General features: G+C 46.7%; 1 protein-coding gene across 1 annotated transcript; it reads right to left on the bottom strand.

The window, feature by feature from the left end:
• Window positions 1-1,886: 1,886 nt before the first annotated feature.
• Window positions 1,887-17,616, bottom strand: LOC306773033 (uncharacterized protein). The gene is made up of 8 exons (XM_079262726.1): window positions 17,463-17,616; window positions 16,571-16,692; window positions 16,364-16,502; window positions 9,530-9,651; window positions 9,251-9,361; window positions 9,067-9,173; window positions 8,901-8,991; window positions 1,887-5,525 (listed from the first exon to the last, which is right to left on the bottom strand). Exons 1-8 carry the CDS (start codon window positions 17,557-17,559, stop codon window positions 5,412-5,414), a joined length of 903 nt encoding a protein of 300 aa, XP_079118852.1. The 5' UTR covers window positions 17,560-17,616; the 3' UTR covers window positions 1,887-5,411.
• Window positions 17,617-18,713: the final 1,097 nt, after the last annotated feature.

The following is an 18,713-nucleotide window of genomic DNA, read 5'->3' as shown; positions in this document are numbered from 1 at the left end:
ATCTGATTATTATCAGCAAACTGATGATAAAAGTTGCTTTTTTTATTTTTATTTTATTTTAAAATGTAGATGGAATTAGACAGTTTTCAATCTGCCACAGATTAGAAACTGGGGGGGGGGGGGGGGGGGTGAACGAGTCCTCAGAGATACTAGAAGCAGATGGTCCAGAGGAGAAATAAAGACAACCTGACAGAAATGAGACTAAAAGAAAAAGTAGTGAAGAAATGAGAATTCTCCACCTGGTGGTGGAGGATCAATATCAAATATCATCAGTCTTTTAATGAGAGAAAGTTTATTATACTGTAGCAAAATATCTATTTTTACAAGCTCACAATTTCTGATTTGTTCAGATTTCTGTGGGTAAAAACACACTTGTGTCATTAGCAAATAATGTTTTGTGTAATACTGATGAATTCAGTCATTTAGATGCTAAATGAAGAGAAGCGGCCCTAAAACGGCACCCTAGGGGACCCCACTGTTTCTATTGTTATCTACAAACACACAGTGTATTCCAGATATACATTAAGCCAGTCCAACACCAGCCCTCTTATGCACAAATGTTGTAATTCATCCTTTAGGATGTGAAACCTGATGGTACTAAAGGCTTTAGAGAACCCCAGGTACATGCCAGTTCCATAATTGCCCAGTTGAAGTGCATCATCGACCCTTTTAGTTAAATCAAGCACAGCAATCTGTATTTTTCCTTCTGAAGCCAATTTGGGAGGAGACAAACAGGTTGAGACAGCAATTACGTCCACTGTAAACTCCTCCTGTCAGAACCTCGTAGGCTAAACAGAGACTTGACTATAGTTAGTTATTCCTGTCACCAGATTTAAAAACTGATTTAATTTGTGCCATTTTCAATATTTGTTCAATGTTCCATTCTATAGGATGAGAATCTGAAAAACAGTTTTGAAACCTAAAATGTAAAACTTGAAATAAAGTTCTGCAAGTCTGAAAATGTTTAAAGTGTGAATCTTTGCAAGTATCAATTTATACTAGTTTTTATTTTTCATAAGAGCAACACGCATATCACAGTTTCAGCCCTGCAGGATTCTATTACACTTCATCCGATAGTTGCATCCAATCATGGACATGTCAGCGTCCACCTGAATCTCCCAGGTTGCTGCTGCTTCTACACTCACCTGTGCAGACGATGGACATACTTTTCTGAATGTCCCCAGCTGTCTCACTATTGACAGTCTGGGAAAATCAGTAGTTATTGCTCCATATTCATGACAGATGAGAAAAAACCAAATGGAAAAAAGGAAAAGATTTGTCTTTGTCAGCAGGATCCTTGGGTTTGGGTGAATAGTTTTCTCTACCCCCAAGTGGTCCAGGCAGATGGCTGTCCTTCCTGCTTCTAGTGGAAGTTTTACTTCTTGGTTCCAGAGGTTTTCCTTCAAGAATTCTGCATGTAAAACAACAGCACATCCAAACCTGTGTAGAAAAATCAAACTTATCAGAAGTATAACCAAGAAGCATTGGTGCAACACAAAAATAATCCAGCAAACACTCATTTACTCACTTTTTCTTATAAGTTTATTTGTTAAATATTTAAGATGTTATTTTCAGAAAACCCTGATTGAAAGAAATTGTTTTATTGATCCCAAAACATAAAAGCAAGCTGTGTAAATGCAAATCCAAAATACCACAGTGACTTCTTGTATTTTTTGTAACATGATAATTAAATTCTAGGTTTGGAAGTCCTGGATCATTTTATTTAACTTGGAATCAAAGAAAACACACAGAGCTCAGGAATATTTGTTTTCTTGAGCAACTGGCTGATGGTACACATATCAGAATTAAACCACACTGGACCAGTTTGTGCCAGTCCAAAGACATTCAGATCAGCTCAAGCTGGATCAAGGAGCTGAGTGGTTGTAAACAAACAAGATCAAGTAAGACCGTGGTCCAGACCGACTGAAGCTCCACACCTGCTGTAAAATAGCTTAGTGGAAGATCTTCTCCATTTGTAGAAATTTATTTGCATCCTTAGAAATAAAGGTTTGTAGCTCTTCATGCCCGTTCCTTTATGGCACTGGTGTCAGACTCCAGCCCTCAAGGGGCCAGTATCCTGCTGATTTTAGTTGTCTCCGTGCTCCAACACACCTGACTGAAATGAATGAATAGGTTGGCAAGAGGTTGTTGGATCCATTTGATTGGAATCGGGTGTGTTTGAGCAGAGAAACAAAAACCTTCCTGATACTGGCCCATCCTGGTTCATGGAGACCCGATAAACTCAGTAGAAATGTCATCATCCACATGTTTCCTGTGTTGTCCCTGAGAACAGGGAAATCCAGCGTAATGAGACCAAACTGTAAATTCAGCTTACAGATTCCTGTAAATAACGCCAACAGGAAACACAAACCAACAGGGAAGATTCCACCGGAGGAATCTTCCTCCTCACTCCCCGTCTGATCCGAAATGGAAGTACACAGAAGAGTCAAGTCCTAAAAGCTGATGGATGAACAGCTGTTGTCTCAACCAAAGAGCTCAAACTAAATGTTTTACCTGAACAGGTGATCAGGTTCATGTCTGCATGAGATGTAAACAGAAACTTCAGGCCCTGAAGATCAACTGCTCAGATTATTATTAAAATGAGCTGGTTGCGTCTCTGTTGGCGTGTCAGCACAGACTGGGATGTCACTCCATCAACCACGTATTCTCATAATAATAATAATAATAATAATAATAATAATACATTTTATTTGTGGGCGCCTTTCTTCGCACTCCAGGTCACCTTACAACAGCAGCTTAATAAAAACACAAATAAAAGATACATAAAACATTGATAATCAGAGACAGTGGAAAATGTTACAGAGACTATGCCAGTTTTAACAGATGTGTTTTGAGTTCGGATTTGAACAATCGTACAGAAACAGAGTTACAGAGGTCGAGGGAAGAGAGGTCCAGAGATGTGGGGCAGAGCAGCTGAATGCTCGGCTCCCCAAGTTAGCAAGGCGGGTGCGGAAGATGGAGAAATTGATGGAGGTGGAGGATCTGAGACAACAAACTGGTATGTTGATGTGCAGGAGGTGAGAAAAGTTGGGAGGGGTGAGGTTATGGATGGCCTTGTTGGTGAACAGCAGTTTGTAGTGAATACGATAGGTGATGGGGAGCCAGGACAGGGGTGGTGTGATGGGTTGATGGGGTTCTTGTAATGACCCGGGCTACTGCCCGGGGGAGATGGAAGAGTTAGTAGGAATTGCAGATTGCAGATTTGGTGCCTATTAATAACATTTCTGCTTTACTGTTGTTTAATTTAAGAAAATTTGAGGTGAACCAAGATTTAATCACTTGGAGACAATCTGTGAGGAAGGATGGTGAGAGGGAGGAGTTTGGCTTGGTGGAAAGATAGAGATGGGAGTCATCTGCATAGTGAAAATGTATGTATGTCTTCTAAAGATATAACCAAGGGGGAGGAGGTAGAGGATAAACAACAGGGGCCCCGGGACAGAGCCTTAGGGCACACCTATGGTGACTGGGAGTTACTGGGAGGTGGATGTTTTTAACTGGATGAACTGAGTGCGGCCGTAGAGGTATGATTTGAACCAGCTGAGGGGAGTTAGGGTGATGCAGATGGAGGAAAGTCTAGCAAGGAGGATGGAGTGGGAAAGGCTGCACTCAGATCAAGGAGGATCAGGATAGATAAAAGACCAGAATCAGCTGCCAGGAGGTCATTAGTGATTCAGCAATGTGGAGTGGATGGAAACCAGATGGAAAATGTTCGTACAGATTGTTGTCGAATAGATGGGCTTGGAGTCAAGAGGCAACCACTTTTTCCAGGATTTTTTAAATAAATGGGAGGTTGGAGATGGGACGGAGGTTGTTAAAATTGTTGTGATCCAAACCTGGTTTTGGGCAGCGTATATATTTATATATAGCCTATATAAATAACTATTTTCTATTTTCTTTGTACAGATCAAGGACTGTCCGTTATATCAGCTGATATGCTGACGGCTCATCTGCCATGTGAAATCACTCTGATAAAGCAGATCTGGCAACAGAAATGTTTCATTATAAACATGAATTTTTTTTCAGTGCTCTCAGGTAAAACTCAAGACAGAGGCATGAGCACTTTGCACTGAAGTGGGGTGGAATGGTTCCTCGTGAAAGCGCTAAATGGTACATTTACATGAGAAAGGGGATTAGTGATTTGTGGGGGGGACTGGAGCCTGATGAAAATTCTCGTATCTCTGGGCCTTTTAGTGTTAAGCATAGGGGTGATGACAGCTGTTTTTAACAATGAGGGAACCAGTCCAGCAGTGAGGGGGGAGTGAATGATGTGCATCAGAGGTGCCAGTCAGGACGCAGATATGCTTTGACAAGGATGGTGGGGAGGGGGTAGGGCTGGGCGATATATCAAATATACTCGAGATATCGTGGCTAGTCCCCTGTGCGATATAGAAAATGCCTATATTCCTCATATTCGAGTATCCTGTTGTCACACAGGTGTTTTTAGATGTGGGCGGGGTTTCCTCCCTCCTCCTCGACTCTGCACCGCTTTGCAGAGATTTAAAGCAAGCGCGCCTAGTTACGTACATAACGTGACCTACGTGCTACGTCATGAGAGGCAGCGTGTAGCTACTGTTGACAACTTGGCGACTTACTCGCTTAATCTGGTGACTTTTTTTGTGAAATCAAAAATCATCTTACTGATGTGATTATATGCACCAAAGCATTAATTCAAGGCTAAGGTAAATATCGAGATGTATATCGTATATCGTGACATGCCATAAAAATGTCGGGATATTACTAAAAGGTCATATCGCCCAGCCTTAGGAGGGGGTCCAATCGACAGGTGGATGATTTGGATTTTCTTATTAGTTCAGGGATGACAGTGACGAGGGGAAGAGTGAACGCAGAAGGGAGAGGGAAGGAGGCATAGGGGGAAATATTGGTGGTGGATTGTGAGAGATTTTCTGAATAAGCTGTTGATGGATATTCTGGATTTTGGAGGTGAAACATAAAATCAGAGTGTCGCAGAATGCGGAGGAGACTATATGTGGAGGAAGGGAGTCAGATGGTTGGGTGATAACTTTTAGGACAGCGAACAGAGCCTTAGAGCCGGCTTCATTCCAACTGATTAAACTGGCGTAGTAGGTGGGTTTGGCGTGTTTGCAGTGGTCCTTGTAGTGGGTAAAATGGGTGAGATACATTTCGTTAAGAACAGTTAAACCAGCTTTCTTGTGGAGGCGTTCCAGCTTTGGCTGGGAGTTGTCTGAGAGAGGGGGTAAATCAGGGTGAAGAGCGGGTGAAAAAGACTGCTCTCGTTTCAGGGGGGCCAGGTTATTGAGGAGATTCTGGAGACTGTTATTATAGTATGTTCTCATCAGTTCTGATTCACAATCGCACATTAGTTTACCCGGTGATAGTTAAAACTGGATCGCATGCCAGTCTGTCGGTGGTCAAATGACCCTGTACAGGTGGATCTGCCTAAGCGCTTCGGGGTCTACATCTGTGCCCAGGTAGATGTTGTAGTCCACAGGAAGCTCCTCCACCCAGCCAGGTTGCAGAGGCACCTGATGGAGAAGGAAAAGACATTTTAACCAAAATATCATCTGGACATAAATCAGAATGACCATTTTAATTTTACATTAGCGCACACATTAACTCACATTAATTCTATGTTAGGATCATGTAGACACCATGTTAGTTACATGCATGATCCATGTGAGCTTGATATTAGCTCCATGTTAACTCACATAAGTCCATGTTAGCACGATATTAGCTCTATGTTAACTCACATAAGTCCATGTTAGCTCGATATTAGCTCCATGTTAACTCACATAAGTCCATGTTAGCACGATATTAGCTCCATGTTAACTCACATAAGTCCATGTAAGCACGATATTAGCTCCATGTTAACTCACGTAGGTCCATGTTAGCTTGATATTAGCTCCATGTTAACTCACGTAGGTCCATGTTAGCTTGATATTAGCTCCATGTTAACTCACATAAGTCCATGTTTGCTCGATATTAGCTCGATGTTAACTCATATAATTCCATGTTAGCTCGATATTAGGTCCATGTTAACTCACATAAGTCCATGTTAGCTCGATATTAGCTCTATGTTAACTCACATAAGCCCATGTTAGCACGATATTAGCTCCATGTTAACTCACATAAGTCCATGTTAGCACGATATTAGCTCCATGTTAACTCACGTAGGTCCATGTTAGCTTGATATTAGCTCCATGTTAACTCACATAAGTCCATGTTTGCTCGATATTAGCTCGATGTTAACTCATATAATTCCATGTTAGCTCGATATTAGGTCCATGTTAACTCACATAAGTCCATGTTAGCGCAATATTAGGTCCATGTTAACTCACATAAGTCCATGTTAGCTCGATATTAGGTCCATGTTAACTCACATAAGTCCATGTAAGCACAACATTAGCTCCATGTTAACTCACATAAGTCCATGTTTGCTCGATATTAGCTCCATGTTAACTCATATAATTCCATGTTAGCTCGATATTAGCTCCATGTTAACTCACATAAGTCCATGTTAGCGCAATATTAGGTCCATGTTAACTCACATAAGTCCATGTTAGCTCGATATTAGGTCCATGTTAACTCACATAAGTCCATGTAAGCACAACATTAGCTCCATGTTAACTCACATAAGTCCATGTTTGCTCGATATTAGCTCGATGTTAACTCATATAATTCCACGTAAGCACAACATTAGCTCCATGTTAACTCACATAAGTCCATGTTAGCGCAATATTAGGTCCATGTTAACTCACATAAGTCCATGTTAGCTCGATATTAGGTCCATGTTAACTCACATAAGTCCATGTTAGCGCGATATTAGGTCCATGTTAACTCACATAAGTCCATGTTAGCTTGATATTAGCTCCATGTTAACTCACATAAGTCCATGCTAGCACGATATTAGCGCCATGTTAACTCACATAAGTCCATGCTAGCACGATATTAGCGCCATGTTAACTCACATAAGTCCATGTTAGCACAATATTAGCGCCATGTTAACTCACATAAGTCCATGTTAGCGCAATATTAGGTCCATGTTAACTCACATAAGTCCATGTTAGCGCAATATTAGCTCCATGTTAACTCACATAAGTCCATGTTAGCGCAATATTAGCTCCATGTTAACTCACACACACTACTCACAAAAAGTTAGGGATATTTGGCTTTCAGGTGAAATTTATGGAAAATGCAATATGTTCATGCTACAGTGATATAATATCATAAAAGTAAGACATTTAAGTAGAAGGATGCACTACTGATTTCCTCATCTCAAAAAATTCATTCAACACAAAAGGTAACGACAATGGTAGTTACACCACAACAAAAAATATCTCGTCATGTGCCCTTGAGCATCAATTACAGCTTGACAACGACGTCTCATGCTGTTCACAAGGCAACTTAATGCCTGCTGAGGCATGGCATCCCACTCTTCTTGAAGGGCAGCCTTCAGGTCATTGAGGTTCTGGGGTGCAGGGTTTCGAGCCTCTACACGACAGCTCAGCTGATCCCACAGGTTTTCAATGGGATTCAGGTCTGGAGAGAGTGCAGGCCATTCCATTTGAGGTACACCAGTCTCCAACAGCCGTTCCCTGATGATGCGGCCTCGATGAGCAGGAGCATTGTTGTCCATGAAGATGAAATTTAGGCCTGTGCTGTTCATGTAGGGGCACAATCACTGGATTAATGATGTTATTCAGGTAGTTTGGACTTGTCACTGTACCATTCACAAAGTGTAGGGCAGTTCTGTACCAAGTGGACACCCCTGCCCACACTGTAACACCGCCACCACCAAAAGCTCGCCTGGTGACAACAGTGGCTGATGCATAGCGCTCTCCCTGACGTCTCCAACATCGTTGCCGGCCATCATTTCTGCTCAGTGTGAATCGACTTTCATCAGAGAACAGCACTGAGGCCCACTGGTTCCTCGTCCAGCGTAAATGCTCCCTGGCCCATGCAAGACGATGATGCCTGTGCCTGGTGGTGTGGTCAGGTACCCGTGCAGGTCGTCTAGCACGCAGACCACGCTGATGTAAACGGTTTCGAATGGTCTGACGTGACACTTGGGTGCCTCTCACCTCTCTTAAACGTGCCTGGAGTTGAGTGGCATTCATCATCCGGTTTCTCAGGGCAGTGTTCACAATGTAGCGGTCATCAGCACGGGATGTGGCCAAAGGACGTCCACTTCTAGGCCTTTCTGTGACTCTTCCAGTCTCTCGATATCTCTGTTGCAACCTGCTGATGACACTCTGTGACACTCCAAGCTCAGTGGCCACTTCTGTCTGAACGTCCTGTTTGAAGCATCACAATGGCAAGGGACTGTTGTTCCATCGTTAGGCGTCGTCTTGGTCTCATGATGTCAAAATGTGAACAGCATGATAAGGACAACTGTTTAAACACCAGCTCTAATTGAACCAGGACATTTATTGGTCAATTCAAGGATCACACACCTGCCGTGATTTTTGCCGTTAAGCTCCTTGTTAGAGAACAGCAACTTGTGCAAAATTTATTGAAACATTTAACAGTTGAACATGTGCATTTAAAAGCTTAGAGAAGATCACATTAAGTTCACCTGTACAGGTTTGAATGCATTTTAGGCTTGTTGTGAAATTTCACCCAAAAGCTGAATATCCCTAACTTTTTGTGAATAGTGTAACTCCATGTTAGTGCGATATTAGCTCCATGTTAAGAGGCCCCTGCAGAGCTGAATGACATCCAAATGGAGGAGTTAAGCCATTTTATTCAAACTGGACTTGGATGCCTGTGGCTCACGTTAGCACTATGTTATCCCCTTTGTTCGGTCCACATTGGCACACATGCAAGAGCCATATTAGCATGATATTAGGTCAGAGTTAGCTCGATGGAGAGAACGAGCAGGTGGTCCTGACTGAGTTTACCTGCGCAGTGTTCAGGCTGTCCTGCAGACTGGGAACAGTGACCAGCAAAGATCCTCTTCTCCTGAAGGTCTGCATGATGAATGTCCATGCTCTGAACACAGAAGCATTCATCTACAGAACATGCATCTGGGTGTGAATTTTTTCTGGATATTTTCTGGGTCAGTACCTGACTTGTTCGTTGGGCTCCATGAAGTATTCAAAGACGTTGTTCATGACCAGAACGTCTGCACTCTTCAGCAAAGCCTCCTGCGTGCAGACATCAGCATGAAGCACCTGCAGACAGAAAAGGTGGTTTCCACTAAGCGTGTGTGTCGTTAAACAAACCGCACTTCTGTGGTTGTGAGACACACCTGAACTCTGTCGGTCATCCTGTATTTATGCAGAATTTCGTTCTGCAGCCTGACAAACTCCTCGCTAATCTCCAGGCCAAGAAGCTGAGAGTCCGAACTGTACACATATCCCTACACAATCACAGAGCACGTATCAAACACAGTCCACAGCAGTAACAACGGCAACACTGTCTCACCAGTTACTCATTTAACGTTCAAACATCCACCTGTAACCTCATGATGGGTGTGTGTGTGTGTGTGTGTGTGTGTGTGTGTGTGTGTGTGTGTGTGATAACTAACCCCATACAACACAGCTCCCAGTCTAGAGCCAACATCTACCAGTGTCCGGCCACTCAGATCTGGAAGAACATTCTGGAAGAGGAACTGAAGCTCTGACACTGAAAAGGAGTGAGAGATGAAGTCTGCAGGAGGAAGAGAAGAATACGGCATCGTCATAGTCATCATCATCGTCATTATCATCGTCATCGTCGTCGTCATCGTCGTCGTCGTCATCATCGTCGTCATCATCGTCGTCATCATCATCGTCATCATCATCGTCGAGACCAGACCAGAGTCCAGACCAGAGACCAGACCAGAACAGAGTCCAGACTAGAGACCAGAGTCCAGACCAGAATCCAGACCAGAGACCAGACTAGAGACTAGACCAGAGTCCAGACCAGAATCCAGACCAGAGTCCTGACTAGAGACTAGACCAGAGACCAGAACAGAATCCAGACTAAAGTCCAGACCAGAGATCAGACCAGAGACCAGACCAGAGTGCAGATGAGAATCCAGACCAGAGAGCAGACCAGACACCAGAGACCATATCAAAGATCAGAAATCCAGACCAGAGTCCAGACTACAGACCAGAGGCCAGAGTCCAGACTACAGACCAGACCAGAGTCCAGACTACAGACCAGAGACCAGAGACCAGAGTCCAGAGTCCAGAGTCCAGACCAGAGACCAGAGTCCAGTCCAGAGACCTGAGTCAAGAGAGGGACCAGAGCAGAGACCAAAGTCTAGACCAGAGTCCAGACCAGAGACCAGAGACCAGAGACCAGAGTCCAGAGTCCAGAGACCAGAGTCCAGACTAGAGACCAGAATCCAGACCAGAGACCAGAACAGAGTCCAGACCAGAATGCAGACCAGAGACAAGACCAGAGACCAGACCAGAGACCAGACCAGAGTCCAGAACAGAGACCAGACCAGACCAGAGTCCAGACCAGAATCCAGACCAGAGACTAGACCAGAGTCCAGACCAGAGTCCAGACCAGAGACCAGACAAGAGACTAGACCAGAGTCCAGACCAGAATCCAGACCAGAGACTTGAACAGAGTCGAGACCAGAATCCAGACCAGAGTCCAGACTACAGACCAGACCAGAGTCCAGACCAGAGACTAGACCAGAATCCAGACCAGAGTCCAGACCAGAGACTAGACCAGAATCCAGACCAGAGTCCAGACCAGAGTCCAGACTAGAGGCCAGACCAGAGAGCAGAACAGAGTCCAGACTAGAGACCAGAGTCTAGACCAGAACCCAGGCCAGAGACTTGAACAGAGACCAGACACCAGAGACCAGACTAAAGACAAGACCAGAGATCAGACCAGAGACCAGACCAGACACCAGAGACCAGACTAAAGGCAAGACCAGAGTTCACACTAAAGACCAGAGACCAGACCAGAGACCAGCACAGAGTCCAGACGAGAATCCAGACCAGAGAGCAGACCAAAAACCAGATCAAAGATCAGAAAACCAGACCAGAGTCCAGACCACTGTCCAGACTAGAGTCCAGACCAGAGTCTAGACCAAAGTCCAGACCAGAGTCCAGACCAGATTCCAGACTAGAGACCAGACCAGACCAGAGACCAAAAACAAATCCAGACTAGACACCAGAGTCCAAAACAGAGACTAGACCAGAATCCAGACCAAAATCCAGACCACAGTCCAGACCAGAGACCGGACTGAGTTCCAGACCAGAGTCCAGACCAGAATCCAGACCAGAGACCAGAACAGAGTCCAGACCAGAATCCAGACTAGAGTCCAGACAAGAACCCAGACCAGAGACTTGAACAGAGTCCAGACGAGAGACCAGACCAGAATCCAGACCAGAGACCAGAGCAGAGTCCAGACCAGAGAGTAGACCAGAGACTAGACCAGAGTCCAGACCAGAATCCAGACCAGAGTCCAGACCAGAGACCAGACCAGAGTCCAGACCAGAGTCCAGACTACAGACCAGAGGCCAGATTCCAGACTACAGGCCAGACCAGAGTCCACACCAGAGACCGGACCAAGTTCCAGACCAGTGTCCGGACTATAGTCCAAAACAGAGTCCAGATCAGAGACCAGAGTCTAGACCAGAATCCAGACCAGAGTCCAGAACAGAATCCAGACCAGAGTCCAGACCAGAGTCCAGACTAAAGTCCAGACCAGAGTCCAGACTAGAGACCAGAGTCCAGACCAGAATCCAGACCAGAGTCCAGACCAGAGACCAGACCAGAGACGAGAGCAGAGTCCAGACTACAAACCAGAGGCCAGAGTGCAGACTACAGACCAGACTAGAACCCAGACCAGAGTACAGACTATAGTCCAAAACAGAGTCCAGACTAGAGACCAGAGTCCAGACGAGAGACCAGACCAGAATCCAGACCAGAGACCAGAACAGAGTCCAGACCAGAGACCAGAGCAGAGTCCAGACCAGAGAGTAGACCAGAGACTAGACCAGAGTCCAGACTAGAGACCAGAGTCCAGACCAGAATCCAGACCATAGACCAGAACAGAGTCCAGACCAGAGACCAGACCAGAGACTAGACCAGAATCCAGACCAGAGTCCAGACCAGAACCCAGACCAGAGGTCAGACCAGAACAGAGTCCAGACCAGAGTCCAGACTATAGTCCAAAAGAGTGTCCAGACTAGAGACCAGAGTCAAGACCAGAGTCCAGACTACAGACCAGACCAGAGTCCAAACCAGAGACCGGACCAAGTTCCAGACCAGAGTCCAGACCAGAATCCAGACCAGAGACCAGGCTATAGTCCAAAACAGAGACCAGAACAGAGTCCAGACCAGAGTCTAGACCAGAGTCCAGACTACAGTCCAGAGCAGAGTCCAAAACAGAGTCCAGACTAGAGACCAGAGTCCAGACCAGAATCCAGACCAGAGTCCAGAACAGAGTCCAGACTAGAGTCAAAAACAGAGTCCAGACTAGAGACTAGAGACCAGAGTCCAGACTAGAGTCCAGACTAGAGACCAGACCAGAGACCAGACCAGAGTCCAGACTAAAGACCAGACCAGAGACCAGACCAGAGTCCACACCAGAGTCCACACCAGAGTCCAGATCAGAGACCAGACCAGAGACCAGACGAGAGACCAGAACAGAGGCCAGACCAGAACCCAGACCAGAGGCCAGACCAGAGGCCAGACCAGAGTCCAGACTATAGTCCAGACTACAGTCCAAAACAGAGTCCAGACTAGAGACCAGAGTCCAGACCAGAATCCAGACCAGAGTCCAGACCAGAGACCAGACCAGAGACGAGAGCAGAGTCCAGACTACAAACCAGAGGCCAGAGTGCAGACTACAGACCAGACTAGAACCCAGACCAGAGTACAGACTATAGTCCAAAACAGAGTCCAGACTAGAGACCAGAGTGCAGACCAGAGACCAGACCAGAGTCCAGACTACAGACCAGACCAGAGTCCAGACTAAGGCCAAAGGGCAGAGTCCAGACCAGACCAGAGTCCAAACCAGAGACCGGACCAAGTTCCAGACCAGAATCCAGACCAGAGACCAGGCTATAGTCCAAAACAGAGACCAGAACAGAGTCCAGACCAGAGTCTAGACCAGAGTCCAGACTACAGTCCAGAGCAGAGTCCAAAACAGAGTCCAGACTAGAGACCAGAGTCCAGACCAGAATCCAGACCAGAGTCCAGAACAGAGTCCAGACTAGAGACTAGAGACCAGAGTCCAGACTAGAGTCCAGACTAGAGTCCAGACTAGAGTCCAGACCAGAGTCCAGACCAGAGTCCAGACTAAAGACCAGACCAGAGACCAGACCAGAGACCAGACCAGAGTCCAGATCAGAGACCAGACCAGAGACCAGACGAGAGACCAGAACAGAGGCCAGACCAGAGGCCAGACCAGAGTCCAGACTATAGTCCAAAACAGAGTCCAGACTAAGGCCAAAGGCCAGAGTCCAGACTACAGACCAGACCAGAGTCCAGACCAGAATCCAGACCATAGACCAGAACATAGTCCAGACCAGAGACCAGACCAGAGACTAGACCAGAATCCAGACCAGAGTCCAGACAAGAACCCAGACCAGAGGCCAGACCAGAACAGAGTCCAGAACAGAGTCCAGACTAGAGACCAGACCAGAGTCCAGACCAGAGGCCAAATGCCAGAGTCCAGACTAGAGACCAGAGTCCAGACCAGAATCCAGACCAGAGTCCAGAACAGAATCCAGACTAGAGTCAAAAACAGAGTCCAGACTAGAGACCAGAGTCCAGACTAAAGTCCAGACCAGAGTCCAGACTAGAGACCAGACCAGAGACCAGACCAGAGACCAGACCAGAACAGAGTCCATACTAAAGTCCAGACTAAAGACCAGACCAGAGTCCAGACCAGAGTCTAGAGCAGAGGCTAGACCAGAGTCCAGACCAGAGTCCAGACTATAGTCCAAAACAGAGTCCAGACTAGAGACCAGAGTCCAGACCAGAATCCAGACCAGAGTCCAGACCAGAGACCAGACCAGAGTCCAGACGAGAGACCAGACCAGAATCCAGACCAGAGACCAGAACAGAGTCCAGACCAGAGACCAGAGCAGAGTCCAGACCAGAGAGTAGACCAGAGACTAGACCAGAGTCCAGACCAGAGTCCAGACTAGAGACCAGAGTCCAGACCAGAATCCAGACCATAGACCAGAACAGAGTCCAGACCAGAGACCAGACCAGAGACTAGACCAGAATCCAGACCAGAGTCCAGACCAGAACCCAGACCAGAGGCCAGACCAGAACAGAGTCCAGACCAGAGTCCAGACTATAGTCCAAAACAGAGTCCAGACTAGAGACCAGAGTCCAGACCAGAGTCCAGACTAGAGACCAGACCAGAGTCCAGACTAGAGACCAGACCAGAGTCCAGACTAAGGCCAAAGGCCAGAGTCCAGACCAGACCAGAGTCCAAACCAGAGACCGGACCAAGTTCCAGACCAGAATCCAGACCAGAGACCAGGCTATAGTCCAAAACAGAGACCAGAACAGAGTCCAGACCAGAGTCTAGACCAGAGTCCAGACTACAGTCCAGAGCAGAGTCCAAAACAGAGTCCAGACTAGAGACCAGAGTCCAGACCAGAATCCAGACCAGAGTCCAGAACAGAGTCCAGACTAGAGACCAGAGTCCAGACTAGAGTCCAGACTAGAGTCCAGACTAGAGTCAAGACCAGAGTCCAGACCAGAGTCCAGACCAGAGTCCAGACTAAAGACCAGACCAGAGACCAGACCAGAGTCCAGACCAGAGTCCAGATCAGAGACGAGACCAGAACAGAGGCCAGACCAGAGGCCAGACCAGAGTCCAGACCAGAGGCCAGACCAGAGTCCAGACCAGAGTCCAGACTATAGTCCAAAACAGAGTCCAGACTAGAGACCAGAGTCCAGACCAGAGTCCAGACTAAGGCCAAAGGCCAGAGTCCAGACTACAGACCAGACCAGAGTCCAGACCAGAATCCAGACCATAGACCAGAACATAGTCCAGACCAGAGACCAGACCAGAATCCAGACCAGAGTCCAGACAAGAACCCAGACCAGAGGCCAGACCAGAACAGAGTCCAGAACAGAGTCCAGACTAGAGACCAGACCAGAGGCCAAATGCCAGAGTCCAGACTAGAGACCAGAGTCCAGACCAGAATCCAGACCAGAGTCCAGAACAGAATCCAGACTAGAGTCCAAAACAGAGTCCAGACTAGAGACCAGAGTCCAGACTAAAGTCCAGACCAGAGTCCAGACTAGAGACCAGACCAGAGTGCAGACCAGAGACCAGAACAGAGTCCATACTAAAGTCCAGACTAAAGACCAGACCAGAGACCAGACCAGAGTCCAGACCAGAGACCAGAACAGAGTCCAGACCAGAGTCCAGACTAGAGTCCAGACTAGAGACCAGACCAGAGTCCGACCAGAGACCAGAACAGAGTCCATACTAGAGTCCAGACTAAAGACCAGACCAGAGACCAGACCAGAGTCCAGACCAGAGTCCAGACCAGAGACCAGACCAGAGACCAGAACAGAGTCCAGACTAGAGACTAGAGTCCAGACCAGAATCCAGACCACAGACCAGAACAGAATCCAGACCACAGACCAGAACAGAGTCCAGACCACAGACCAGAGTCCAGACCAGAATCCAGACCAGAGACTTGAACAGAGACCAGACGAGAGACCAGAACAGAGTCCAGACTAGAGTCCAGACCAGAGTCCAGACCAGAATCCAGACTAGAGACCTGACCAGAATCAACACTAGAGACCAGACCAGAATCCAGACTAGAAACCAGACGAGACTCCAGACTATGGTCCAGACCAGGGTCCAGACCAGACCAGCGTCTCACATTGTTCTATGGATGCTGTAAAGTCCATCCTGATGGTCTAACGTCCCGCTTCAGGTTCTGGTCTAAACCAGTTCTCCTCTCTTTTATTAGAAGAGGATGACGCAGCGCTGGCTTTTTCTGTTTGTCTGCAGCATCGGTGTGAAATCCTCCTGGCTTGGATTCCATCTCTGTTTTGGTCACATTGCCAGGTAATGTTAAACCTTCAGTTTATTCTGAATTCTGTGTCTCACAAAACATCCTTCATTCTTATTTTCTCACCTCACAAACATTTGCAGTTTTGTGTTTCTTCGCCATCGGTTCCGGTGTAAAGACCTAAACTCAGACTCGCATGGAAACCACTGGATGGGTTCTAAGCTACTGTGGATGTAGTTCGAGGAATTCATATGAACGGCACTGAGGTGTCCGACACACCAGCTGGAGCGGGGAAAGATCGGCATTCCCTCCAGTACCCATCTGTCTTTATTTTGAACTGAAACAACTGAAGCGTGGCCAGGTGTGTGTGCGTGTGTGTGTGTGTGTGTGTGTGTGTGTGTGTGCTGTGCTCCCACCCAGCGGTGCCGTCCTGAAGGATCCACAGCTCAGACAGTAGGTCCTGCTCATGGTCCCCTCCGCACACAGAGAGTCCACCTGCTCGTCGCTGTACAGGAAGCTGTCCACATGGACAGTCGGCTGCGTCAGCTGCTGCATCTGAAACAGGAAGGTTCATCTTCAGCAACGTTCTCCTGCAGACCAGCAGACAGCTGCTCCTGCGGCACCTTGTGGTGGGCGGCGGCCTCAGACGGCAGCATGGCGTCCAGCGGCAGCCTGGCTCTCAGCTCGTCTGCAATGCTCTGCAGGACCGCCCTGTTGTTGTCCACCAGCAGGTCATCCAGCTCATCTGACAAGGGACACGAGCACATACACATGGCGGAGTCAACTGATCAGGTCCATCAATCATCAATCAATGAACAAGTTTAGAAACCTCATGGTTACAGAAATAATCTTCAGTTTCTTCTGAAGTCTGATTGGCAGGAAAGATAGCAGAACGACCTCATCTGTCAGTCCACCTGGTCAGGTCGGTCACCTGACCCGATCGGTCACCTGACCTGATCAGTCAATTGGTGGATCAGTCAGGTGACCCGATCAGTCAGCTGATGGGTCAGTCACTTGACCTGATCAGTCAGTTGATGGATCAGTTAGGTGACTGATCGGGTCAGCTGACGGATTGGACTGACCTGACCAACCTGACCAGGTGGATGGATCAGTCAGTTGACCCGATCAGTCAGTTGACCCGATCAGTCAGTTGACCCATCAGTAGCAGGCGATGAAGAGGATGATCTGTAACCTTCCTCATGTCCACCAGTAGCATGTGATGAAGAGAATGCTGGGAGGCAGGTTATTGATCATACTGTGGGAAATCAGTGGACCGGACCAGGACGTGGTCCGGGTTTCCAGAAGTCCACCTCATGGCAGTGAAACCAGCAGGAGGAGGAAGACTCCAGTTCCCTCTGAACTCTTGTACAGACGTGGTTGAATAACAACCAGTTGAACCAGTACTGATACTGGTTTCCCTGTTGGAGGTAAACTAACTGAACACTCCAGGTGTTTCTGGAGTCAAACCATTCCCGGCTTTCCCCACCTGCAATGTGATGTATGAGCAGACTGTACCTGAGTTTTTCATCCAGTCCAGCAGCTTTGGCAACTCAGACTGACTCACTCTCCTCAGCAGCTGCTGCAGCTCCATCTTCCCTTCATTAAAGTCCATCTGGAACCAGTATAACCACCAGTGTAACCAGCAGCAACCAGCCGAACATCCGCCTGCTTTCCGTCTCTGGCTGCAGCGACAACACGTGAAGAGAAGTTTTCTTCTGTGTTTTTTTTCCCTCCTTCCGTGTCTTTGCTGCCCCCTCCTGGCTGCCCATGCTCCCTTCAGACCCTCCGGTCTTCTGTCCGCCGCTATAACGTCATACGCCGCGTGCATGACGTCAAACAGCGCTTCCCACTCGACCAGACCTCTCTAACTCTCCTCATTCCTTACAAACAACCAGAGTGTACATCTGCTTTATTTTCATGCGACCTCCCTCCTCCGGTAGGCTGTGTGTCCCGCCTCCTGTCTGACGGCATCCTCAGGATATATGATGTAGAGGGTGACGTGGGCAGGCGCCGATGAACGCGAGCACCGTGCGCGAGAGGGAAATAGTGTGTGTGTGTGTGTGTGTGTGTGTGTGTGTGTGTGTGTGTGTGTGTGTGTGTGTGTGTGTAAAAGCCTGTTCCATCCTCCACAAGATACGAGAACTTTTATTGTCTTTTGTTTTTGTTTTTATTTTTAACAAATCTTTAGTCTTGTCATTTTAGTGGAATAGCAAATAACAACCAGCATTATGACACATAATGGAAACATTTAGCTGATGCCAGGGGTTGTATATACAACAGGAAAATTACAAATATTTGGAATCATATATGTTATAAGAAAATTGAAAAGAATTTAGAGCAAAGTGACTGTTTTCAGGGCTTTACTAGGAAGAAGATAGAGTGCCAATATATAGTTATACTTCTCTGATGGAGCTGATATATGAGGGTATAGTCTTAGTAACTTTGCATTTATGGATATAAAATTTGGCTAATAGCAGGAGAACATTTCACCAAAAGAATTGGTCAACTAGTTCCTTCTCATCCAGTGTAAAAACCCAAATAACACATCTTTAAAGTACAGTTTAAAATTATTCTGTATATTGTCCACAACAAAGCGGCAAATACCTTGCCACAGAGGTCTGATGTGTTCACAGTTCCAAAATAGGTGAAATATCGTTTCTGGTTGAGTGTTGCAGAAGGTGCAGGTAATATCAATGTCCTTTTTATATTTTATCAGAAATTATTTTACTGGGTAACAGTGATGAATGATTTTAAAGGAAACTTACT

This window comes from Telmatherina bonti (assembly GCF_933228915.1).
Source record: "Telmatherina bonti genome assembly, chromosome: 22".
Classification (NCBI taxonomy): Eukaryota; Metazoa; Chordata; class Actinopteri; order Atheriniformes; family Telmatherinidae; genus Telmatherina; species Telmatherina bonti.
Note: the sequence above shows the minus strand (reverse complement) of the source record. Positions and strands in the feature narration are given on the sequence as shown.